The sequence below is a fragment of the Manis javanica genome, chromosome 16 (genome assembly GCF_040802235.1).
Source record: "Manis javanica isolate MJ-LG chromosome 16, MJ_LKY, whole genome shotgun sequence".
NCBI classification, from domain to species: Eukaryota; Metazoa; Chordata; class Mammalia; order Pholidota; family Manidae; genus Manis; species Manis javanica.
This window is the reverse complement of record NC_133171.1, coordinates 25,816,685-25,843,530: the sequence shown is the minus strand read 5'-3', so window position 1 is coordinate 25,843,530 and position 26,846 is coordinate 25,816,685. Positions and strand designations below refer to the sequence as shown.

The 26,846-nt window shown below is 35.9% G+C and overlaps 1 protein-coding gene across 24 annotated transcripts in view; it reads left to right on the top strand.

Moving 5' to 3' along the window:
* Nucleotides 1-26,846, top strand: part of RIMS1 (regulating synaptic membrane exocytosis 1) — a 411,017-nt gene that overhangs the window by 184,771 nt on the left and 199,400 nt on the right. For 23 of the 24 annotated variants that reach the window (XM_073224834.1, XM_073224832.1, XM_073224839.1 and 20 more), the window contains 2 exons: nt 4,749-4,962; nt 7,679-7,690. In XM_073224834.1, coding sequence (XP_073080935.1) covers nt 4,749-4,962; nt 7,679-7,690 — 226 coding nt within the window. The remainder of the gene's footprint in view (nt 1-4,748; nt 4,963-7,678; nt 7,691-26,846) is intronic. The other variant, XM_073224831.1, reaches the window with a different exon arrangement.

The following is a 26,846-nucleotide window of genomic DNA, read 5'->3' as shown; positions in this document are numbered from 1 at the left end:
TCTCGGGCGGAGGGTTTGGAAGGGTGCAGGCCCCCAAGGGTTCTCGTCCAGGAGGCTGAGCCCCGGGGGCCTCCGGAGCTGCCTGGTGAATCACTTGGCGAAGAGCTGCCCCAGGCCACTCAGGTACATCCCTCCCGAGAACACTGTCCCCTGGGGGCTGTTGTCCTTAGCAGCTACTCTGGGGGCTGCATCTTTCTCCCACTGTCAGTGAGGCTGGGAGAGAATCCCCCCTCTCAGATGTCCCGGGAAGAAAGTGAGAGCCTAGAGACCGCACCCCCATACCTCACGCAGGGAGGTTCATCTTCCCAGCCCCCTCCCTGGAGAAGGGACGCTGCGGGACCCGCCCACCTGGCACAGCCTGTGACACCCCAGGTCTAAGCTGCGTGAGCGCGGGGGGAGCCGAGCACTGGGTTGGCAAGTCATCCGAATAGGATTTTGAGTTTTCCAGGAGGACATAGTAGTGGAAGTCAATTTGAGAAAAGAGGGTTTGGGAATAAATACTCCAGAGGAGTTGAAAAATGAACAGAAGTGTTCCTGAGCAGCAGTAAAGGGCCTCTAGAAGTTCAATGGCATGAGTTCATCAGCATAGCTTTTGCTTTTTCATAATCAGCTTTTGTTCGGGTACCATCAGTTTGCTCATGATCAAAAATCGACACTTTCTGGAGTCCAGAAACAGTTTCGTTTGCAAGCTGAATCCATATTATTTCCATGCTTTATGTGAGTCCCAAGTATGGGAATTTAGAATGATATATTCAGGCCAAAGTTCAAAGAAAAGCTCCAGACAAAAACTAGTTTCCTCAGCAGTCAAATGGGAATCATAATACTAATGACTTCATAAAGTTAACTGGTTAAACATATGCATTTCTTCTTAAAATTAATTAGATGGGAAATGGTCAGTTCTTTTCTAGATTTTAATGCTGTCAAATAAATTCTTTTTTTATTTTTCTGTCACTCATTTGTTATAATATTTGATGAGATAGACCTGAATTTTTTTCCTTCTTTATAAAATTATGGAGCATATATATATATATATGTATGTATATATTAAGAAAAAGAGGAATATATATATAGCATATATATATGTGTATGTGTCTATATACATATATAGACACACACATAAAGAAAAAGAATGACTATACAACATGCACCCATCACTCAGCTTAAGAAATAAAATATTTCCAGTACTTTTTGAGTCCCAGGCTGGATAAATTTTATACCTGCACGAAAAAAAATGTATTCTTCTATTGTTGAGTAAATATCGTACTAGTTTAGTCTACTGGACAGATATAAACATGTATAAATTTGTTAACTGTGTTTTTCACATCTCCTCCATCATTTCTTTATTATCTGTCTAGTCTGCCAATTACAGAGATGTGTGTAAACATATCCCCCCCATGAAGGTGGATTTCTCTACCCTAGTAGTTTTATCATTTTTTTGCCTTATATGTTATTATATGCAATCAAATTTAGAATTGTCATGTATAACATGAAATGAATACTTTGTAAATAGTAGGTTCCCATTATTATCCTTAGAAATTCTTTTTGCCTTAAATACTATACCAGTTTTGCTGTTCTTAGGAGTCTTTCATTGGGTATTTTTTCCATCCTTTTATTGCAAACATTCTGTGCCTTTATAGTTTGGGTATAATCTCTTCTAAACCTCATTTAGCTGCATCTAAAACATCTAATGTGATGATCTCTGTCTTTTAATGGCGCTGTAGTCCACTGCACTTAACATGCCTTTTGATGAGTTGGATTGTTTCCACCACTGCACATGCCGTAATTCCTTATTGTGCTGCTTTGTATATGTTTGTTTCACTTCTTGCCTTTGACTTTTTTCTCTTTCCATGTTTTTCCTTTCCACTGGTTTGGTAGCATAAATTTGATTTCAGTCTTTTACGTGGCTGCCTAAATAAATTTGTTTTTTGTTGACTTACGCGAAACATTGGAATTCTAGGTTACAGAACCTCGTGCACGTCGCTACGGCAGCTGTCTGCTTCAGAGCGATGCTCCATCTCTGATTGCCGCTCCTATTTTATTTTTGTCCTTTGAGGACCTCGATACTTTCTCCCCCGCTCAAACACAAATTAAAAGTTGTTCCTTTAAATATTTATCCAGCATTTTCAGTGTTTTGTGGCAGGAATATTTTTCAGGATAATTCTCACTAGGAACTTGTTTGTGAATTTAGCTTTTGTTTTTTTCTTAAAATGGACTAGGAAAAAATACTTAGATATATGACTTCTCCATTCAAATGGAATTCATTTTACATATTCTAGTAAGTATGTATTGGCTACTCCTAAGTAGTCATAGGTCTTAACTGCTTTGCTGAAATGTGCATTTCTAATACTGTTTACTATGTGGTAGAAGAGAAATGTCATGTACAGAAATAGTAATATATGGTAAAAAAAACAACAACAAATTACTAAGGGTCTGTGAGTGACCAAATGAAATGCTATGAGATTATAGTTAGAAAACTTTTCATCTCAGTGGCTTGTGCCCTGCATGTGTATATTGGACAAAAGATGCCTTTTGATTGGGCCCTATAGGATGAATAAAAGTCCCTTATGTTTGAATTTGAGAAAACAGTGAAAGACTGATTATCAAACCCTTATGCTTTACTATAAAGCCTGTACTGAATTAGGAGTTAACAGATATGTGCTCAGGCCACATCTGGCCTATGTCTGTTTTGGTAATAATATTGTTTTATTAGAGCACAGCTATGTTTATTATGCTTATTATTTGCATATTACCTACTCTCCTTTTATGCTACACCGATGGAGTTGAGTAGTTGCAGTAAAGACCATATGGCCCCAAAAGTCTAAAATATTTACAGTCTTGCCTTTTACTGAAGATTTTGCCAACACTTATACTAAATCTTGTTCTATATTAAAAATAAATTTATAGGGAAACTTTTTCCTTAGCTTAACTTTCTCCTTCTCATTTAAATATACATAAGTAGATTTCATTTGGTGGTTCTCACAGTAAATATTTACTCATGCATTCCCTCTATCCTTAGAGTTTATTTCTGTTTCTTTGATTGATTAGAGGTATTTCCTTGCTTCTACTCCTTAGTAATTATTTCTTTAATAGAAAGTTTAAGATTTCCAACACTATTTTATAAGGTCACTTTTGAAGTAAATAATAGATATCCACAGTTGTTTTCTACCAACTTGGTTCTAACTTAATGGTGCATAAACTCTAAAAAAGTTAATGTATCAAACAATTCTTCAGTAAATTGATCTGATATTCTTGTATTCATTAAGTAAAATACCGCTGTATCCTCCTATGCCCTGAAATTAGCTGCCTGTCTAACTGGGAAGGGTTTCAGATAGTAATCTACTTTATGGTCTAATGTGAGTATATTTGCTTTAATTAATAGGAATTAATAGAAAAGGGTCAATTGGCAAAGTAGAAGAGATTTCCGAATTTTAAAAGTAATCATTAAAAATTCTGCTCAAGAGCTGCTGATGTTAAAAGGAAAAGATAATGAAATCCCAGTACCTCAAACAGCTCAGTGCTTGGACTTACTGATTCTGTTTCCAGGGAGCGCCAGTTCCCCATGGTTACCTTAGATGTATAGCATCAGACTGACTGTCTGAATTAACAATAGCGTGTATGTACTCGCATCCTAGGGAGTGCGCACATCCAGACACTAGTTTAGATATGCAGACGAAGCTGATTAACTGTTCCCCACAAGTTTCTCTTTTCATGTAGTAGCCAGTGTCTTGGTTAGGCCTGGAACAAGTCTCTCAGTTCTCATTTACAAAACCCAGGCGCCCTTCCACGGGGAGTCGCTGGATGTCATAGTGTCCTGTACAGAACAGCAAACAGTTTCTATTTGTAGCAATTTAAGATTGAGAGATTTGGACTGATGGGAAGAGAGGGGACTTGTATCATATTAAATAAGAGCATTCTTATTGTCATTAGCTTACCTAAACAACTTTGGTTGCCCCACCACCAATAGGTATTAAGAGAGGTAGCAACCCTCATACCTCTAACCTGAGACAGATCAAGCAAAATTAGCATATTTAAAAATATGAATATTTGCAAGGTGTGGTTTAGAACTTTTAAGGGGGCGTGGAAGGATTAGTGAATTTAAATGTAATATATAATGCAATGTTCAGCATCTGGTACAAAATCAGATACTCAATGCCAAATAGATAAATAGTCTCTAGAAAGATATTTGTGGAAGACCAGTTATCGATCATTGTAGTTTACAACAGTATTTTTCCAAGTATGCATCATGCTCAAATAGTGGGTCATAAAATCAATTTACCATGACAAACTTTTTTAAAAGATTGTGATCAGTATTAAACTTAGGGTTAGTTAGTAAATAGAGCACATCATGTCTAGTTAGGTTAAGTATTTTGTGTACCTTTTGCTTCAGTTGTATACCACACGAGTGTGGTTGTACACTGTTGAGTTCCCAGTCCAAATACTTTGAAAGCCACCTTTCAAAGTCTACAACTGAGGCATGGAGAGTGGACACCTGGATTCCACTGCTGGGAACTAACGGTGATTATTGAGTCTGTTTCTGCATAGTTCTGTGCTAGGAACTGAGACTAAGTGCTCTGAGACTAAGGCAACACGTGCCAGTACATTCCTTACCTTCGCAGGTAGGGTTGGTGGGGGAAAACGGCGTGGTCTGTGTGTGCACATAGCTATACCTCTGTTCTGTTCGGGGAGACTGTTTTGGTGTTTGTCTTTCATCATTTACTTAGTTTGCCACCATTTTCTTCTTTGGCCAGGAGATTGCATCAACAATTTGAAAGCTATAAGGAGCAAGTGCGGAAAATAGGGGAAGAAACGCGGCGTTACCAGGGCGAGCACAAAGACGACGCGCCCACCTGCGGAATCTGCCATAAAACCAAGTTCGCTGATGGCTGCGGCCACCTGTGCTCCTACTGCCGCACCAAGTTCTGCGCGCGCTGCGGCGGCCGCGTGTCCCTGCGGTCCAACAACGTGAGTGTGGCGGGGTGAGGGCGGCCCGTCGGGGCGGCGAGCACCTGTGCCCGTGGGCGGCGCGCGCATGCGTGGGCACGGCGGTGCCCCGCCCCTCGGACCCGGTTCCCAAGGCTCTGGTGGGGGCGGGGGGCACAGTGGTTCCCTACGAGGTACGGCAGACCCGGGAACCGCAGGCGCTCGGCTGCACCGGTCCACTTACACACAGATTCTTTTCAATTAAATATATTGGGAATTTTTTTGGCGCTCTGTGACAATTTGGAGAAAGTATTTTCTCTAGCCTACTTTATTGTAAGAATATGATATCTAATATATTATACAGAAAATATGTGTTAATTAACTATTTGTGTTACCGGTACCTTATCAGTAGTTAGGTTTTGGGGGAGCCAAAAGTTACTGGGGGATTTTTGACTGCCGTGGGACAGATGTTGGTGTCCCTCGCCCTGCATTGCTCAAGGGTCAACTGTACTTTCTGTATGTGTGTATCTTAATTAATGATTCCATTCAAAAGTGATAGATGCCCTATGGGAGTAAATTTATTTTCTAAACAATGTAATAAATGTAGATTTAGTATCATGAACTATAAAACCCTGAAAGTTACGGCGAATTCTTGTAAAGAAAAGAAAACAATTTCTGCAACATTTGTTTCAGATTGAATGTAGGTAACATGTCAGGGAAACTAAGTGTGACATTAAATTTAAGCCAAGATAATAATACATAAGCAATGATTAGCCTCTATGAGATAATTTCATAGTTACTATCACCATAAAGAAATATAGAGCTATTATTTGGATATTTAAAGGGTATGTCTAAATACCTTTTTTTTTTAATTTGGGTATTTTTGTACTATTTCTATATGAGATGGAGTTTCACCTGATAAGTTTCTTTATTTGGCTTAAATAAGATCCACTATTCTGTTATGCCAGTATATGCTTTAAATATATGCATTTTTTTGAGGCACTGAGATGCTAATGTAACAGAATTCATTTTTTATAACTACTAGATTAATTCTAATAAATATTTAGTTTAGAACACATTTTTACATTATCCTTTATTGTATCCCTATGTTAGCACAGTTGAATTATTTACAGGATGAGTTTGATATAGGTCTGCAGTGTGATATAGAAGATTGAGATTATCATAGACCTAAAGAATTAACAGTGTTTCTTTAAAGAATTTCTCATATTAACTAATCATGTATAGAATTTAATTAATAAGAGTCATATTAAAAATAATACAAAAGCTTTAAGTACTCTTGATGTTTTCCTGGCAAAATCACAGTTAATCTGAAAATGAACCTCCCAATCAACATTGTGTTCTTTGAGTTGTAAGTAGGCTATTCTAAAATCTCTCCAGTGGAATTAAGACGTTCAGTGAAAAAGATCTCTTATACTTTAAGGTGAGTCTCCTATTATCTTTGTGTGAAGATAAAGTCTCTGAACGACAGCTTCTTTGTCTGTGAGACTGAACAGTAGTGATTACTGTATGTGATAGGAGAATTAAAATAATTGAAATCTAGGTTTTATGATGTGCATTTACTTATTCTTTAGGTTTCATTCTGATGCCATAAATTTTCCTTTTTTCCTCCTGAAAGTTCTTTGTTTTAGTTAATCCTCAAATGCTGCCTTAAAACCTTTCTAGAACAACCTTGGGTTGAGATAGTGTCTGGGACAAAAAAGTAAATTTGTTAATTTTCCCTTCTTTGTTGTTCTTAAATACACTATTTTGAAATGGATTGTCACAGGTAAGACCTGGGATTGATATTCAAATATTTCACAACCCATGTGGCAGGGGTTTTGTCCAATCTGAAAACATTCTGACACTCATCAGTAGTGTTCAGACTACTGGCTGAATGGTAATGCTGGCTGAGGGCCAGTAGCTGTTGAATGCTTTTAACTTCCTAATGTAGGTTTGAGGCAAGCCAATAATAATACAGCTAACTATTGATATATTAAAAATTTTAAATATATTAAAATTTAAAGGAAATTGAGCTGGGAGGTACCTCTGCTTTGGAGTGGACACCCAGTCTTAATACAATCCATGCATCTTTACCCATCCAATTTGGGAAAAATACTGACGAGAACAAAATAAAGCACAATTTGAAATATTTAATCTTGGTTAGAGGACAGAAAAGAATTGTATAAAGTTGGTTTCGTCTCTGACATAGTAAATGTTGAAATATATATTACAAATTAATATTGCAAGTGGAATAATCTATGGCTAAAATAGTTAACATATTTCATTTATCATTTTCAGTTATTATAAACATTTGCCATTCTTAGATTTTTCCAAATTGTAGCTATAAATATTTTAACAGTAATTTGTTAAAATTATTCATATAATTTTATACATTTCAATAAACTGTCTTCTCAGTAAGAGGCAGACTAAACATGTAATGAATTTTAGCTTTCTTTCTGAACAATGTTTTTAATAGAGGTTTCATAATCCAAAGTTATAAAAATTTTGGAAATTATAGTGGCCAACTTTTGTATCTAACTTATAGCAGAATCAATATATGTGCATTTTCAGTGAAAGTTCAAATAGCGACTATTTTGGGGGAAGAGTAAACATCTACTTTTCAAGATACCTGTGTTTTAACACTTTAATACGTAATTGCTTTCTTAAAGTCTGTTTATTAACACATGCCTTATTTTTGTTTTTCTCTTCTTCTTTTTCCTCTCTCTCCACATCTGCTTCCTCGGATGCTCCCCCAAAGGAGGACAAAGTGGTTAGAATCCATGCTTTCTTTTTTATCATTTGTTTTTATAATGCTGTGAACTTTATGAAGTGAATGTTTCACCTAGTGCTGCTAGTTACAATATTTCACAAAGAAATTATATGCTGGGAAAAGCTCATACCCATGTCACATGGGAAAAAATACAATAAAATGAATATCTAGGAACATACAGTTTATATTAATAGGTAAAGTCTGGATAGTCTGAGTTCATGGAAACACTGATAGTGTAATATAATTTAAATCATTATGAACTCATTTGTCCTCGGCTCTCTGAATTCTGATGATGATTCCATCTGCCTTCAGGAACAATGAACTCCTGTGAGCTCCACCCACCTCTGCATTCAGATGCATAGGCAGGTGATTGGCAACTTCATTGCAGAAAGAATTGTGTGGACACAATAGATCAAATTAAAATCAAGAGCTCAAAATAAAATGATTTTTCTATAGAACACAAGTGTAAGAGTTGCCATATTGAACCACATTTTGTGCTTTTTTTCTTCCTCATGCTTAGACCTCACTCCTTAAGGGCGTGAAGGGCCCCTTCGAGCTCTGAGCGGCCAGGAAACCACAGAGGGTGCACTCGGGGAGATGCACGTGGAACGGCAGTCAGCCTGTCCTTTTCATACGTACTATATACTTCCATTTGGTGTAAATTACAATTTCCCCAAAGCTCGGTAATTTCCCAATAAGAGACTGAGGAAATGAGCATTTTGGCCTCAATATGTCAACTTAGCTGCCTTTGTTCAACTGTTTTAAATGTAAATGATATACTGCAGTGCATAAGTAGAAACGTGACATTAAACTGAACGTTATCTGTGTTTTTAGATTTGATGCTAGGATATGTTCATTAGGGTTTTTCTATGGAAAAGATATTAGGTGGAAAATTACATAGGGCAGGTTTTTTTTGTTTTTTTCACTAAATGTGTCTGCCTGTACCATTGGTGTATGTGAGATTATGTTAGGGACTTTTATTTTAACTCAATAATGTACTGTATTAGAAAAAAATATAACAAATATAACATCTTCGGTTTCATGAATATTATTACTGTAGGTGAGCCAACATTTGAAATGTAGATAGTGTTAAATTCCTTTAAAGAATAAAAATTTAAGTAAATAATAATGCTGGTGTAATACAGACTTGGTGGTGAGACTAGCTACTCCTGTAGGGCTGGCCGGACTCACTACCCTTTGGACAGGATTTCCTACAATAGTAGGTTATTTGTGCTCATTATAATTTCTGACTGTGTAATGAAAATGCAGGCGGGCTGTGTGCTTCTCAGACTAAAAATAGAGTGGAAAGACCTGTAGAAATCAATCACTTTCAGTTATTTTCTTCACTCTGATTAGAATGTGTATATCTACCATTTATTTTTAAATAGTTTGTCATGATTTCATTAAAAACCTTTTTTAGCCTATTGAGGTTGTTCAATGAATTGCCTTTTTAGTCCAGGGAAACTGAATTTTGTCTTAGTTGTGTTAAAGAGAATAGCTAAGTATCAAAATACTTGATTGCTGGTTCTTCCCTTTATCATCTGAGTTCTTTTATTTTTAGTAGAGAAATTACAATTTACAGGGGTGTATGTGTGTGTGTGTGTTTGTGTGTGTGCATGTTTATGTAGAAAGGGAAGAGGAATAAGGGTGAATAAAACTTTTCTAAAAGTAATCTTCATCCTAATCAGCATACTAATGAATTCTACTTAGTCTGTTAAATTGGTGAATAAATGTGGCTTAAATCCTAGTGTAGATGGCTAACATATAAATATATCTTTTATAAAGTCCAGCAAAAAAAGCTTTAATGATCATTTTTTTGCAGCCTGGCAATATGTTTTTTTAAGCTTCACTCTCAACCTAAATCACCTCTAATAATAACTTGAAAGATTGAATACTTTTGTTTGTAAAGAAAATGACTGTCGTAAAGAATCACTTGGAAATGGACATCTATAATAGCTTTAATAGGAGGCAATTATATAAGTGCATACTCTCATAGATAAAGTAATGATTATTTACTGAAAGCCCTTTTGTATATCTGAATATATAGGGATACTGCTGATTTTCCCACAGCTTGTTGAAATGGCTTTTGACTTTGATTTATTCTCTATTTAGTGACCGAGTATTGAATTTAGGTAACTCCTTTGATAACATTTAACACTTTGTTGTTCGTAAACCAGTTGAACTGCATCCACCAAATTTAATTCCTTAGGGATTTTTCTATAAATTTCCATCAATATTTCTTTTTTTGGTGGGGAGGGGATAGATTTCTGACTATAGAAACTAAAAATGATCTTGCTACATTTCTAGCTAGTATTAATTTTCACAAAAAAGTGTCAGGTTTTACAAGTTAAGAATGTTCTATAATAAATGCCAGCAGTACTCTGGAAAACAGAGCCCTACCATTTTCTCATTTTTTAAATACGAAAGCTACACATACTTACCTTTTAAATGTCATATATAAAAAATACTTTCTTTATATAGAGATAAAAATTAATGAGGTACTATGGTTACAGAGTCATGATTTTTTAAACTGGCTCCTCATGCCATTTTTGTTTTAAAAATCATGCTAAATGATATGTGGATAAAACATGTTTGTAGAAAAAGTTCATAAAGGTAGGGATTGGGTGGGATGGGACAGTGTCTACTGGTTTGGAACTGCTCTTATTAAACAGTGTTCTCTGTGGGATGAGTGAATGAGTAATTCTTAGCAGCATACAGAAGAAACTGACCCTCACAGACTCTACTCTTAAAGACCACATGGTGATTTTGTTCTTTTCTCTTGCTAGGGTTAGATGGAGCAAGTTAGTAGAATCATAACTATTTTAAAAAATGATTTGCATGATTGCATTAAATATTTATTCTTATTATTAGAAATCTTCTCAGAGTTTTCCATATTTAGTCCGTGGCATGATGAAGCATATGCACATAATTTTCAACCTTCAATCTTTCAAAAAAGACCCACTTTTCGAAAAAGACCCACTTTCATGTTTTCTCTCTCTCTTTTTTTTAATCTGGACTCTTTGATGATGGTTTTCTCTGCAATACAGTTCTCTTAGAGATTCTCCTCAGAAAGATAATAAGAGGACTAAACAGAAAAGTGTATACATAAAGAAATCTTAGGGTCTATCAGGAGGAGAGATTTTCCTTAAGCTATTTAGTTTATTAGATTTCTCAAAGTGTTTCTTCTCATTTTGTCATGCTTATCCTAGAGGGGAGTAAAATATTAAGTCGTAAAAACTTCCATGTTAGATTATTTTAAGAGCTGTAAATTTTTTGTTCAAAATCTTTTTTCTTAGGAATTTGCTGCACTGTTTTTCAAAGGTGAGAAACTTCAATCTCTTGTCTTTGGCATCACTCTTCCGGTAATGTTTGCTGCCATTCAGTAACCATTAGGAAGTTTATAGTCCTGTTTTTCCACCACACCCTGATCATTACTTAATGTACTTATGAAACCTGTTTCAGGAATTGTAATTTCACAAATCAGTGTTAAATACAGATGTACAGTAGGACTAATAGGGCTCCACCAGAGTTTAGAAGAACAGCCTCTTGTAGTGTAAGGAAAGAAGCTATGGTAGGAACAGCTTTCACAAAGCTGAAGACTAAACCAAAAAGCTAAAGACTGAACTCCTTGGTTTTTTATGAACATAAGTTGCCAAGTGTCTTGTTTATATACTTAGGAGTGGCATTGCTGGGTCACATGATAGCTCTATGTTTAACATTGTGGGGAACTGATGAACTATTTTCCCTAGCAGCTGCACAGCAATATTTAAGGGCTACATTTTTTCCATATTCTAGTCAATACTTGTTATTGTCTCATTTTTTTCATTATAGCCATCGTGTTGCATGTTATATGATATGGTACTCTCATTGTGCTTTTTCATCTAGCTGTTTTTCAGCCAAAATTATCAAAGTGGTTTGATATCTCCAAGATGAATTTAGATTGTATGGATTTAGATTTTTATGTAAAAATGCTTCGAAGATAGCAATTTACTAAGAATGGAGTTTTCTTAAAAGGCTACCACATTCAGTATTAGATGTTTGGTTTCTTTCTTCTCTGGAGACTTTTTTATGTCCCTTAAATTAGAATTATGTAATTACTTACAAATCTGTATAAATCAACAGAACAGGAACTCTATTAAATTTTTAGTATCTTGGAATCTAATATCTGTCTATCTAGACTAGCTATCAGGTACACACCAAGTAAGAGATTTTCATTACCAATTAAAAGAACTATTTTTTAAATATGCAGAAACAACTAGTATCTTCAGTTTTACCACTTTTGGCCATAGGTCCAGAATTCACACAGAAATTTAAGCCCAGAATTTAAAGGACTGTTCTTTCAGTGTGCACAAAATATTTTCTTGAGCGATTTGAGCTTTTAGTAGCACACAAAGAGACACATGATGACTAAGTGATATCCAGATTTCATATCATCTATCACCCAATTGTTAACATGTCCCTAAGGTCTACCATCCAACAGATTTCATTAGTAGATAGATTCCCTAACATTCCTGCATCTAGTGGAAAATAGATTACCAATCACAAAGAAAGCCTGCTTTGTCTGGTTTTAGTACAGTCACTCCATCTCTTTTATGGTTGCTCTTTACATGGTATATCCCGTTCCATCCATTTAGTTTAATCCTACTCTTATCTTTGAACTTAAAGTGTATCTCATATAGACAGCCTGTTCTTAGGTCTTTTTTGTTGTGATTTTAAAATCCAGCCTGACAATCTCTGCTTTTTTATTAGATTTTTAAGCCATTCATATTTAATGTTATTGCTTGTGTAAGGACATTTATGTCTCCTATTTTGCATTTTGTTTTTATATCCTGAGTTTTTGTTCCTCTCTGTTTTACTGGTTTATTCTGTGTTAAATGAGTATTTATTTTCTAGTAATTTTCAATTAAGTGATTTTTTTCACTATATTTTCTGAAGTATTTTTTTAGTGGCTCTAGGGTTTCCAATATATATCTTAATTGATGAGAGTCTATTTCACATTTGCAATAACAGAATTCCAGTTGGCAATATAAATGTTAAGTCTACATAGCTCTATTACCTTGTCCCCCTTTTTGTGCATTTATTTTGTATATTTTATGTCTATGTATATTAAAAACCCAATAATACATTGTTATACTTATTACTATATATTTTTTATGTCCTGTAATGAAGAGGGAATAAATAAGGGCAAATATATATTTACAAGATCTGTCATACAATGTTCTTATGCACTATTTTTGGTTCTCTTCATTTCTTCATGTGAATTCAGTTTACCACCTGGTGTGTGATTCCTTCCTCAAATACAGCATTGCTTCCACCCACTTTGTGCTCTTATTGTCCAATATATTTGACTTCAATGTGACAGGTTTAAGTATACTAGGGTATTAATATTGTTTTATACTATTTGAAAAATAATTTAAGATAGAGAAGAAGAAGAAATAGGGAACTATACTTTTATAATTACCTATATATTACCTTTATTAGAGTTCTTTGTTTTATCATGTGAATTCATATTACTGTGTAGTGTCATTTTTGGCCTTTAGAATTTTATATAGTATTTCTTTAAGGTGAGTCTGACAGCAGTGAGCTCTGTCAGCTGTCTACCTAGGAAAATCTTTATTTTACCTACATTTTTTGAAACATAGTTTTGATGGATGTAAGATTCTTGGTTGACAGGTTGACAGGAAGAAATCAGCATTTCAAATACATCATTCCAGTACCTCTGGCCTCCATTGTTTTTGATGAGAAGTCAGTTATTGATCTTAGTAAAGTTGTCTTTACACATGATGAGTCTATTTTCTCTTGCTGTTTACAAGAATTTCTCTTGACTTGCAACATTTACTACAATGTATATGTGTTGGATACGGATCTCTTTGTGTCTGTCTTGGTCGGACTCATTGGGTTTCTTGGATGTGTAGATTAGTGTTTGCAATCGAATCTGGGAAGTTTCCAACCCTAATTGATTTGAATATTTTTCTGTCCCTTTCTTTTTGTCTTTATTCTGTTGGTACACCTAACAGTAGCCCAAATTTCTCTTGAAGCTCTGTACATTTTTCTTCATTCTTATTTCTCTTTTCATCAGACTATATTATCACTAATTGATCTATGTTTAAGTTCATTGATTCTTTCTTCTGCTAGTTCAAATCTAATATTGAGCCCCTTTGGTGAATTTTTCATTTTGGTTTTTGTACTTTTCAACTCTACAACCCCTTAAGTTTTAAAAATTACGTATATCTTTTTACTCCCCTATTTAATGAGACATTGCTTCTTAACTTTCTTTATTCCTCGAGCATGGTTCCTTTACTTTGTTAGACATTTATAGTAGCTTCTTTAATGTCTTTGTCATGGTATCTCCAACATCTAGGTCCTCTCAGAGGAGGAGTCTATTGCCTGCTTTTTCTTTGTAAATGAGTCACACATTGCTTTTGTTTGAATGTCTCATAATTTAAAGTTTATTAATGGACATTTTACATATATATTGTAACACATCTGAGCACTGACCTCTGTCCCCACTCCTGGGGCTTGTTTCTGTTGGTTTATTCGTGTCTTTGTTTAATGAGTTGGCTCCACTATTTTAGTGAAACCTATTTCCACTACAGTGTGCAACCTCTCATTTTACTACTTATGGGAGCAATTTGGGACATGCACACGTCACTGGCCTCTTCCCTACCAGGGTTGACAGTGTTTTTAACCAGGCTGTCCTAGACTATCTCTCTTTTTTCCTGATCTCCCTGTCAAGCTTTTAGCTAGTCTGCTTATATTGGAGCCAGTCTTTAAGGCTGCTCTGATTCCAGACTCTTAGCTCTCTGTCTCCTTTGTTCTTTCTATTAAACTTCTAGCTTGTCTGTAGTTTCCCTTGTTACTATCATGGAGCTATCAGTTTCCTCCTTATAGTTTAGATCAAAATGTCCATTGTTTTAACAGTGTTGCTATGCTTGAACTTTCCTGTTCTCAGTTTCAAATAAAATTATTCCCTTTAGAGAAAGCTAAAAAGCTCTGTTTTCTTATAACCTGCCTCTTCTATTAGTCAGAGTTTATGTGTTACTGTTCAGGAGCTGCGGATAGGACAGAAGCCTGCTTTTTTCAAATACATACTCCTGGTCTGTGAGTGTGGCCCTGAATGGAGTCAGCAACTGATGATCTTGACTGACTTTTCCTAGTATATAACTTCCTCCCTGTGAGCAAGCTGGGATAAGGGTGAGTCCAGTAATCTTGGCCTGAGGTAGAGAGAGCTTCAGTCCTTCAATTGGGGATTGGTAGAGGAAGGGAACCCTGACCACTCACCTACCCCTTCCCTGGAATAGAACTTCTGCAACTTAGAAGTAGAAGTGGGAAAAAGAGACAGCAGTGGCCCTCCCTTCTGGGATAGATACTATAGTCCTTGGCTGAGAACTGGGGGAGGTGGAAGGATAGAGCCCCTGTGTTTGGCTGTACCCACCCAGCATTGAACTTCAGGCTTGCAGAGTTGGGATAGGAGAGGGAAGGGAGTAGGTTGTAGTTCAAATGACTCTGAACTCAGTATTCTTATGGCGAGTTAGTGAAGTTTCTTGAATAGACATTTCTCCATTTGCTATATGTGCCCTTTGGACAATTTCCAGGGACTTCAAATGGCTGATTTTAAAATTAATTTTCATCAGTTATGTTTGTTTTTCTGGAGAGGGAGTCTGTAGAGCTTCTCGCATCAGTATTCTAGAACTGGCCCCCAAATAGACTCTGATAGTTCTGTGTTAACACTCATCACTCAAGTATTGATTCATTTATTCCTTTTTTTCCATTTATTCATTCATAGATTTTCCTCCCACAAGGAGCCCTGTATGTAATTCTTTCTTTCAAAATCACCTTTTAATCACTTCAGCAAATGCAATTTTGTTGATGAAACATGCCAAGATGTACTCTTTCTGCTTAATATACATGTTCCTTCTGTGAGCTTATTATTGAATATATTCAAGTTAAAAGTGTGTGTAATGTAAATTGATGATTAATAATTGTTATGAAATGTTGCATTAAAGAAAATAGATTTTCTAACATTTTCCCCTGTATGTATAGGAAGACAACTGTCTGGTAATTCTATCAATAGCCCTAGTCAAACCTTTTTAATGCCAAAAGTATATTGTGCTCATTTGTTCACAAGTCAGCAGACCATGACCATTACTCAGATTCTATTTATTAAAACAGTTTTCAAGGTATCTTTAAAACTTCATAAATATGTTTTCAGTTTTTTAGAGCAGTTTTTCAGATATTTAATTTTTAAAAAATATGTTGTAAATCTTGAAGTTAGACACCTAGATCTTAAGAAGTCCTTGTTTTTGTATCTCTCCTTACTATAGAATTTAATAATTAAATGTATTCAAGCTATGTATTTTGTTGTTGTATAACATGTATATATAATAGGTTATTTTTATACATTAACTTCAACAACAAATGTTTTCAAAATTACATTTAAGTTGCTTTATAATAGTGGAAAGATAACTTTATGCATTTAATTTATAAACATCTGTGCTTTAAAAGATTTAATTCTCATAAAAATCTACCAAGCATTTCTGTTGACCAATACTGTGTTGCTGCATCAAATTATATGGTCAAAAGTAGAAGATTTATTTTCTACTTTCATGGGGAAATTGTTACACCTTTGGACTCTTCAGTTACTCTTCGGGAATTTTTTTGTTTTGTTTTGGTATCATTAATCTACAATTACAGAAAGAACATTATGTTTACTGGGTTACCCCCTTCACCAAGTCCCCCCCACATACCCCTTCACAGTCACTGTCCATCTGCATAGTAAGATGCTATAAAATCACTACTTGTCTTCTCTGTGTTGTGCAGCCCTCCCTGTGTCCCCCACACAGTATACATGCTAATCGTAATGCCCTCTTTCTTTTTCCCCACCCTTATCCCTCCCTTCCCACCCACCGTCCCCAGTCCCTTTCCCTTTGGTAACTATTAGTCCATTCTTGGGTTCTGTGATTCTGCTGCTGTTTTGTTCCTTCAGTTTTCCTTTGCTCTTATACTCCACGTATGAGTGAAATCATTTGGTACTTGTCCTTCTCCTCTTGGCTTATTTCACTGAACATAATAACCTCTAGCTCCATCCATGTTGTTGCGAATGGTAGGATCTGTTTTTTTCCTATGGCTGTGTAATATTCCACTGTGTATATGTACCACATCTTCTTTATCCATTCACCTACTGATGGACATTTAGGTTGCTTCCATATCTTGGCTGTTGTAAACAGTGCAATGATAAACATAGGGGTGCATCTGTCTTTTTCAAACTGGAGTGCTGCATTCTTAGGGTAAATTCCTAGAAGTGGAATTCCTGGGTCAAATGGTATTTCTATTTTGAGCATTCTGAGGAACCTCCATACTGCTTTCCACGATGGTTGAACTAGTTTACATTCCCACCAGCAGTGTAGGAGGGCTCCCCTTTCTCCACAACCTCGCCAACATTTGTTGTTGTCTGCCTTTTCGATGATGGCGATCCTTACTGGTGTGAGATGATATCTCATTGTAGTTTTAATTTGCATTTCTCTGATGACTAGCAATGTGGAGCATCTTTTCATGTGCCTGTTGGCCATCTGAATTTCTTCTTTAGAGAACTGTCTGTTCAGTTCCTCTGCCCATTTTTTAATTGGATTATTTGCTTTTTCTTTGTTGAGGCGTGTGAGCTCTTTATATATTTTGGATGTCAATCCTTTATTGGATCTGTCATTTATCGGATTTGTCATTAACAAATAGAACCTTTTTGTTCTATTGATGGTGTCCTTTGCTGTACAGAAGCTTTTTAGCTTGATACAGTCCCACTTGTTCATTTTTGCCTTTGTTTCCCTTGCCCGGGGAGATATGTTCATGAAGAAGTCACTCATGTTTATGTCCATGAGATTTTTGCCTATGTTTTTTTCTAAGAGTTTTATGGTTTCATAACTTAGATTCAGGTCTTTGATGCATTTGGAGTTTACTTTTGTGTATGGGGTTAGACAGTGATCCAGTTTCATTCTCCTACATGTAGCTGTCCAGGTTTGCCAGCACCATCTGTTGAAGAGACAGTCATTTTCCCATTGTATGTCCATGGCTCCTTTATCAAATATTAATTGGCCATATATGGTTGGGTTAATGTCTGGAGTCCCTATTCTGTTCCACTGGTCTGTGGCTCTGTTCTTGTGCCAGTACCAAATTGTCTTGATTACTGTGGCTTTGTAGTAGAGCTTGAAGTTGGGGAGCAAGATACCCCTCACTTTATTCTTCCTTCTCAGGATTGCTTTGGCTATTCAGGATCTTTGGTGTTTCCATATGAATATTTGAACTATATGTTCCAGTTTGTTGGAGAATGCTGTTGGTAATTTGATAGGGATTGCATCGAATCTGTATATTGCTTTGGGCAGGATGGCCATTTTGACAATATTAATTCTTCCTAGCCAGGAGCATGGGATGAGTTTCCATTTGTTAGTGTCCTCTTTAATTTCTCTTAAGAGTGTCTTGTAGTTTTCAGGGTATAGGTCTTTCACTTCCTTGGTTAGGTTTATTCCTAGGTACTTTATTCTTTTTGATGCTATTGCGAATGTAATTGTTTTCCTGATTTCTCTTTCTATTAGTTCATTGTTAGTGTATAGGAAAGCTACAGATTTCTGTGTGTTAATTTTGTATCCTGCAACTTTGCTGAATTCCGATATTAGTTCTAGTAGTTTTGGAGTGGAGTCTTTAGGGTTTTTTATGTACAATATCATGTCATCTGCAAATAGTGACAGTTTAACTTCTTCCTTACCAATCTGGATTCCTTGTATTTCTTTGTTTTGTCTGATTGCTGTGGCTAGGACCTCCAGTACTATGTTAAATAACAGTGGGGAGAGTGGGCATCCCTGTCTTGTTCCCAATCTCAGAGGAAAAGCTTTCAGCCTCTCACTGTTCAGTATGATGTTGGCTGTGGGTTTATCATATACGGCCTTTATTATGTTGAGGTACTTGCCCTCTATGCCCATTTTGTAGAGAGTTTTTATCATGAATGGATGTTGAATTTTGTCAAATGCTTTTTCAGCATCTATGGAGATGATCATGTGGTTTTTGTCCTTCTTTTTGTTGATGTGGTGGATGATGTTGATGGATTTTTGAATGTTGTACCATCTTTGCATCCCTGGGATGAATCCCACTTGGTCATGGTGTATGATCCTTTTGATGTATTTTTGAATTCGGTTTGCTAATATTTTGTTGAGTATTTTTGCACCTATGTTCATCAGGGATATTGGTCTGTAGTTTTCTTTTTTGGTGGGGTCTTTGCCTGATTTTGGTATTAGGGTGATGTTGGCTTCATAGAATGAGTTTGGGAGTATTCCCTTCTCTTCTATTTTTTTGGAAAACTTTAAGGAGAATGGATGTTATATCTCCTCTGTATGTCTGATAAAATTCCGAGGTAAATCCATCTGGCCTGGGGGTTTTGTTCTTGGGTAGTTTTTTGATTACCAATTCAATTTCATTGCTGGTAATTGGTCTGTTTAGATTTTTCTGTCTCTTTTTGGGTCAGTCTTGGAAGGTTGTATTTTTCTAAGAAGTTGTGCATTTCTCCTAGGTTTTCCAGCTTGTTAGCATATAGGTTTTCATAGTATTCTCTAATAATTCTTTGTATTTCTGTGGGGGCCGTCATGATTTTTCCTTTCTCATTTCTGATTCTGTTCATGTGTGTTGACTCTCTTTTTCTCTTAATAAGTCTGGCTAGAGGCTTATCTATTTTGTTTATTTTCTCTAAGAACCAGCTCTTGGTTTCATTGATTTTTTTTCTATTGTTTTATTCTTCTCAATTTTATTTATTTCTTCTCTGATCTTTATTATGTCCCTCCGTCTGCTGACCTTAGGCCTCATTTGTTCTTCTTTTTCCAATTTCGATAATTGTGACATTAGACTATTCATTTGGGATTGTTCTTCCTTCTTTAAGTATACAGCCTGGATTGCTGTATACTTTCCTGTTAAGACTGCTTTCGCTGCGTCCCACAGAAGTTGAGGCTTTGTGTTATTGTTGTCATTTGTTTCCATATATTGCTGGATCTCCATTTTAATTTGGTCATTGATCCATTGATTATTTACGAATCTTCGGGAATTTTTAAATGTCTGTTTCTTTTCACCTACATGGGAACACAGAAGACCAGCTGTACCATTCATTGAAGAACAAGAGTGTATAATTTTGTTTTGGTTTGCGCTAAAGCAGATATGACACTTGAAGGAGTAGGTGCACTTGATGAACAAACACATTACAGGAACTTTCTAGGAAGGGCAGTAAGTCAAGCCTCACATTGGTAGTTAAAATAGATGTTCACAATGTTTTTTTTTACTCAAATTCTTTAATGTTTTCCTTGTTATGTTGTTATTGTTTTCTCTTAGACATTGTTAGACTTTTTGTCACTTGGTATAATTACTTTGTTTATTTGTATGTCATACTAATTCTCCTTAAAAATATCCTTCATATTTATATTTGCTAGGTATACCTCAATTGTTATTAGGTATTAGCAGACCCTTTGCTGGGAGTTTTGTAGAGGATATTATTCATCAAATGCAGTTTGGAGTAAGTTAATAGTGAACAATACTATTAACTTCCCTTGATATGTCTTGCTCTTTTACACTCTCATACCTTTGCTTAGTTTCTTTCAGTACCAAAGTAACCTTGATCAACTTTCCAATTGATGAACAAAGATTTGCCAAATACTAAGAGCAACTCAAGTGTCATCCCCCCCGTGACCCTGCGTGTGTGTCTCAAGCAGATTTAGCTCTTTCTGCACTCTTATGCAACTTGACTGAAACATATTCCACTTTGATGTGTGAGTTTCTTACAGGTATGGAAAGAATAAATGCTCCTTTGAATACACAATGATGAGCACACTGCTTAACACACACTAGGTACCCAATTCATCTATGTTGGTAAATGTCAATTAAATGAGATAAGAAATAGGTTCTCTTCAACTCTGACGTTTTATTTGTCTATGAGATGTTAATATCCGTAGCTGCAGGAAATCCTTCCTAGAAACCAACTAATGCTTATTAGGCATGTCTCTCTCCAGATTACAAAGTCTAAATCCTGTGTAGTTTATATCAGAGGTTCCACAACAACCTTAGTGTTTGTTGCTATCAGACCAGTCCAGGTGTTTCTTTAATCAACCCCCTTGGGCCATGCTTTCACCACTGAACTACTTTAGGAAACTATCAACACTGTCACTCAACTCGGTCTTTTGTTTCTATTTGCCAGGATAATATATGCTTTTCTTATTTTTCTTCAAGTTCTCTTCTCTTGAAGATTGAAGAATGAAAGGCTATCTTCCTGCTTTTACTGTGGGTTAACGACAAGTAAATATCACTCACTTTGCCCTGTGCCTGACTCTACTTTTTTCCTCTCTTTGCTTTATTTTCAATTATAGGTGAAGAGTGAAAGTTGGGATATTAAGATGAATTACAGGACATGTAAAAAAATAGAAGGGATTGTATAAAATAAGTTATATACTTAACACAATGTGTTTCTACCTCAAAACTATTCTTAAAAAGAAGAGGACTTCTGCTGAGTCTGTTTGGATGTCTTGAAAGGTACTTTATCATCAAAGAAAAGAAAAAGGTGTGAACAGATATGGCTACTTGTCAATGTCATATCAATGTTGCCTAGTTTTTATACGTGGTGTTGATCCTAAGACATGTCTTTCTTTGGCTAAGTAAGTTGACTACTTCCTTGATCGCTGTTTCTTGCCTGTCTGCTTTGCCCTCTCCTTCCTATTATATATACATTGACTTTCCTATACCTGTGCTCTCATATTTTTTCTCATCATATTCACCACCTTCCATATTTTTCAAAATGTGAAAGTTATTCTTACATGATTATCTTTCCATGTGAATTTTGATTCATCTAAAAGCAAAATCTCCCAGTTTCAGATGGTCCTGTTTGCATGGCAGAATTGTTTTCTCAAAACTCCTTAAGAATAGGAATTGCCCTATGCCTGACTCAACTTTTTTGTGAGTTTTCCCCAATTTTTGTAATATTATATAATAGGCTGTTTCTTAGAGAGACATTTCCTCTGATTCCTCAGAAAAGGCCAACTTTTTTCATGTGAAATTTCCATTCATTGGTTCATCTTCGAAATTTCAGGTTGATCCCTTTTCTAAATTTTACTTTCAGACAAAGAAAAAGAAAAAGGTTCCACTTTCTGAGTCTATTCTGTCAGTTTTCTGAAAGGTGTGAACATTATGCTATGGGGCGGAAGCCGCACAGCAGGGAATCCAGGCAGGGTCCTTAGTTCCGGTCGCTCACTCTGTGCCAGTGTGACTTTAGTACTTCTGTCCCCATTTCCTTTGTTAACATCTACAGTATCATTCAGGGGATTGAGATTTCTTTCCCTCCAGTTGTATGTGTCTCCAGCCACTCCACATGCCTCTGAATTCTAAACATCTGTAAAAGGCCAGCATTCTGATTGTTCTAGTAAATAGGGAGGGGACCACCAGAGAGGCCTCAGCCTGGCTGTCAGATCTATTTGCGGGTGTTCAATAAGCTTCTCAAACTCCTATTTTTACCTCCCAAGGCAGCTTACTCCACAGTCTTCTGCAGTAAACATCAACTCCATTACTCAAGTAGCATAAACCAAAAACCTTGGAATACTCCTGACTTTTCCTTTTTTTTATGTCATATCTTGCATAGTCCATAAAGAATCCTGTTTTCTTCAAAATACAACCAGAATACAACCTCTTCTACCATCTCTACTTCTGCCAACCTGGTTCAAAACCCTTTTGCTCAGCATTTACCAAAAAGATGCAGATAGAGCCAGCACTTTATGGATTTTGAGAATGAAATAATGACACTTCTCTGTACCTTTCCTTCTTCAACTAAGCTTTTTGCAATTCCAGTGGTTGAGGCTCTAAAATGTAATTTGCACTTTAATATATCTCTTTCCTAAACAAAACCATTTGGAACTATACTTATTTATTGTATGGAGCTGTCTCATCCAATCAGTAATGTCTGGCTTGGCTTTCTCTGCTCTATTTAGATTATGTGGTGTGAGAAGGATATTTGGTCCCCCTCTTTCTCACACCAGGCTCTAGAAGATAGTGAGTTGAGAAGAATCAAAGGAAGCTCCCCACAAGCTCTTCTGCTTAACCAGGTCCGGATCTGAACCAACCTGAGCTGTGAATGGTGCATGCATGAAAGAGCAGATAGATCTTAATGTTTTACACCGTTCATTCAGATTTGCAAGTAATATAGTTTCTATTTCATAAATGCTTTTTAATCATACATGTCTTGGTTGGTTCTTTATTATTAATGAATGAGTTAATTTACTTCAGTTTGTATTTTTTGTAGGCATAGGAGTTTAGTTGAAAGATACAGGCACTGAGTTTTCCAAGTCATACATAAGAGAGCTAATGCATTATTGACAAGTATGGTATTATTAGAAACTGATTTCATCTGTCCTTTCAATTCACTCTTTTATTAGAAGGGGCTTTTTTTTAGAAATATGTGACCCAAATACATAATGCATTGTATTTTTGCCATCCTTTATGAGCCAACTAAAATATACAATATCAAGTTGAATTTACAAAGTGATTATATTTGTTACAAACATTTAGGATTGTCTTTATTTATCTCTGTGCTCTGTAAGGAAGTTTTCTCCCCACTTAGGGTTTTGGTTAATGCATTAAAAAATATTTGAAAGTAGAATGTTATAGGATAAAATAGAATTCTTCTATAATAGGTTACTGAATGATTTGTAAAGAATTTTAATGCTCTTCACGGGTATAATTTCTTTTTATTTTATTTCAGAAAGCTAAAACTGTGTAGTTAATCTGTGTATAGTTGGCTATAGTAAATATCTAATCTCCAATTCCTTATTAAATTATGGGGCATGTCATTTAATTAATAGTATACAATACAAATAACATCCTACAACTGCAGCTGGAAGATTATTCATATCCTTAATTGACTGTAGTAAGATGCCTTTTTTGAACCAAGTTTTTTTGGTTTGCATTCACCAAGAGCCTTAAAAATAATATTATATTTGAAATATCTAATTCCAAATTGTGATCAAATATAAATGTCATGATTGTTATATTTTTAAACTAGAGCATATGGCTAACAGGAATAATTCTTAATGACAGAATATAATCCTATAATTGCTATGTATTTTTGTTTAGGAATTGCATAAATCTTTTTCTTTTCCGACCGAGATGACTGCTGAGGCAGTCTGTGCTAGAGCAAGGAACACAGAGTGACTGCTAGGAAGCCTGGGTTTAGACACAAATACAACCCATTTTCTAACAATTGGCATTCACTGAACTGTGTCTGTCTCAAGTCTGACGCAGAGAGGCTGGCAGTACCCAAGACCAGTCCCCTTCCTGCTTGGCTTAGACTGTGGGCAACCTTGTTAGGTTACTGACAGGCGTCACCAACGTGTGTCAAGGCAGTTGTTGGGAGAAGGGGGTGTCCCATCAGAATCTGTAATTCTGAATGTAGGCAAATATTTCATAAAGTTCAGATGAATGAGAATTTGATCAAGGAACCATTGTCTGAACCTAAGAAAATTGGAAGTAGCCTGAGCAGAGCTTTACTATGTTCTGTTAGACTGATGTCACACAGAATGGGTCTTCAAAGATTCACAACCACATGGCTTACTGTTTCACACCTCCATATAATTACATTTTTATATATTACTTAATTTTCAGGTTTTCCCTACTCTACAGTGTCAGCAAACTTTTTCTGTTAAGGGCCAGATATAAACATTTCAGGCTTTGTGGGCCTTAAGGTCTCTGTCACAGCTACTCAAATCTATGTAAATAAATAGAATGGGCTGTGGTGCAATGTAACTTCACTATGGTTACTGAAAATTTGTCATGAAATGTTCTTTTTTAAAATTTTTCTCTCATGATTAAAAAATATAATTATTATTCTTTGCTCCCAGGCCATCCTAAAAGAGGTGGGAGGAAGGATATGAGCTGCAGGCTATAGGCTGCTAACCTCTGGTGCAGTACAACCTTTGATTAATCAGTCCTGAGTGGAAACTAAAGTGTCATTACACTATTAATATCATCTACTGTATCTCTTACTTACTGTGTGTGTGTGTGTGTGTGTGAGAGAGAGAGAGAGAAAGAGAGAGATAAGACATTTTTCATTGGTTTATGAGAAATAAGATGATTATATGTCAAAAAATTTAGCAAAATATCTGGCATATAATAAGTTGCAGTTAAACATATATAACAAATATATGCCATTAGTTTTCTAATATATAATACATTATATGAACTGAAAAAACATATATATATAGTACATATATGTATCTATGATTATTTTGATTAAGTAACTGATTCTTGAATATGCAGTCCAACTGGAGTCCCTTTTTATAATTACAGAAATCATTCTAAGATGTTTGATGTGTACATTTTAAAACTAAATGTATAATGGGCATTTGATAAATGATAATTCTCAATATCTGATCATCAAAATATATGAACTTTTTATTATAAAAAGTACGATATCTATACTTTCTATAAAACAAAACAGAAACCTGTTTCCTTGATAATACACTCATTATAATGAATATCCCGGGTTTTCACTCTTATATTATTACAATTTCATAAAAATTGATAAATTGTGACATATTACAAGTTAAAAAGGATGAGAAGAAGTTCTCAGGTGTATTTATAAAAAAATCATCATTTTATAGCCAGTCTCCGAATTCATGTCAGTGACCACAGAGACCCTTGGAAGCTTCTATTCCCCCCGCGGAGCCTGGCAATCTTTGATGAGGCACAGGCTCTATGCCTCTGGCTCAGATTTTGAAAAAATAAAATTGAAAGCAAGGTCTTCTCTCAACCCAGAAAACCTCTCCACGAGGGTAGAAGAGAAGAAAATCAGTTTTATTATTGAATAAGCATTACACTGAATGTGATGTGCATCCCTGGCAACCCACGGAGAGACGTCAAGGACAGACATTTTACTCTTGTACAGCCAAGTGGATACCACCCCTTGCCCATGTGTCCTCAAGATAAACAGTAACTGTTCTTCAAGTAAGAGGACTTGATAGCACCATTTGTCACCTATAGTTCAGCCTAATTCATCTGGTAAATGGGGTGACCATCTGTGTTTGCTAATTGGGTTTATCCAAAGGTAAAATCAACTCCTCGTATCTCTATGACCAGAAGTAGTTTTGCAAGTTGAAGTTAGCCTCCTATCTTCCCGCAGCAGCTGCGAGGGGAGTTCTTCGCCCTGAAGACTGTGTCCTGACGGGATGGCTCCAAGTCCTCTGGAGAGACATTACTGGGTCTTAAAGCTGGCAAGAGGCTTATTTAACTAGTCAAAATATATACCTAAATTTTAAAGAGTCAGAGGAGAAACTTACAAGTTTGTTCAGTAAATTCTCTGAACAAAGTGGGAGGTAGGAGTCTCTTCCCTTACTTTCTATAGGAAGAATTAAGCCTCTTTTTATTTTACCTTTTCTTAAAAAATATTTGCCCTTACACACCCTCCCTGCACTCACACACAGCGCGTCCCCTTAATGATTTTGGCATACGCCCAGGGCATTGCAAGCTAGCCATGTGTGAGTCTCTGCTGTCCCTAGGACTGCCAACATCCAGCCTCTTCAGCGCTGAGGAATCTTCCAGAACTCCTCATAAAATCTGTAGTGTGCTTCCTTACCTTACAAAAATATCCTTGAAGCAGAGAAATAGAGAATACTCAGCCTGGTTTGAATATGGCTATGGAGTTTAGGGACAAAAAACCCAGATTAGTATCTTAATAAATTACTTTTCCACTATACCATTATCATTATTATTAAAGCCTAAATATTTTTGGAAGTAACCAAACTGCCTAGATTATATTGATTATAAGACGTGTGCATGTAAATAATCTTTCCTTCTGTAGGCTTAGCACCATATACATTAGTGAGGTCTTAATTTCCTTTATGAGTGTAATGTTCTCTCTTTAATATTCCCACATTGTATGTGACAATTCCCGATTATTTTATGGCACTATATTAACTCATTAGAGTCCGTACTATAGCACAATTATTGCTCCCATTTCATTGCTGTCATTGAAAAATTTTACAGATGCTTCCTCTATATTTGAAATTTCTCCAAAATTTGTATTATTCTTTGTTGACCCCTCTTGTTTCCAGGAAGCCTGTGAATCTTTACCCTCTTTGTTCTGAAGTGATCTTTGACA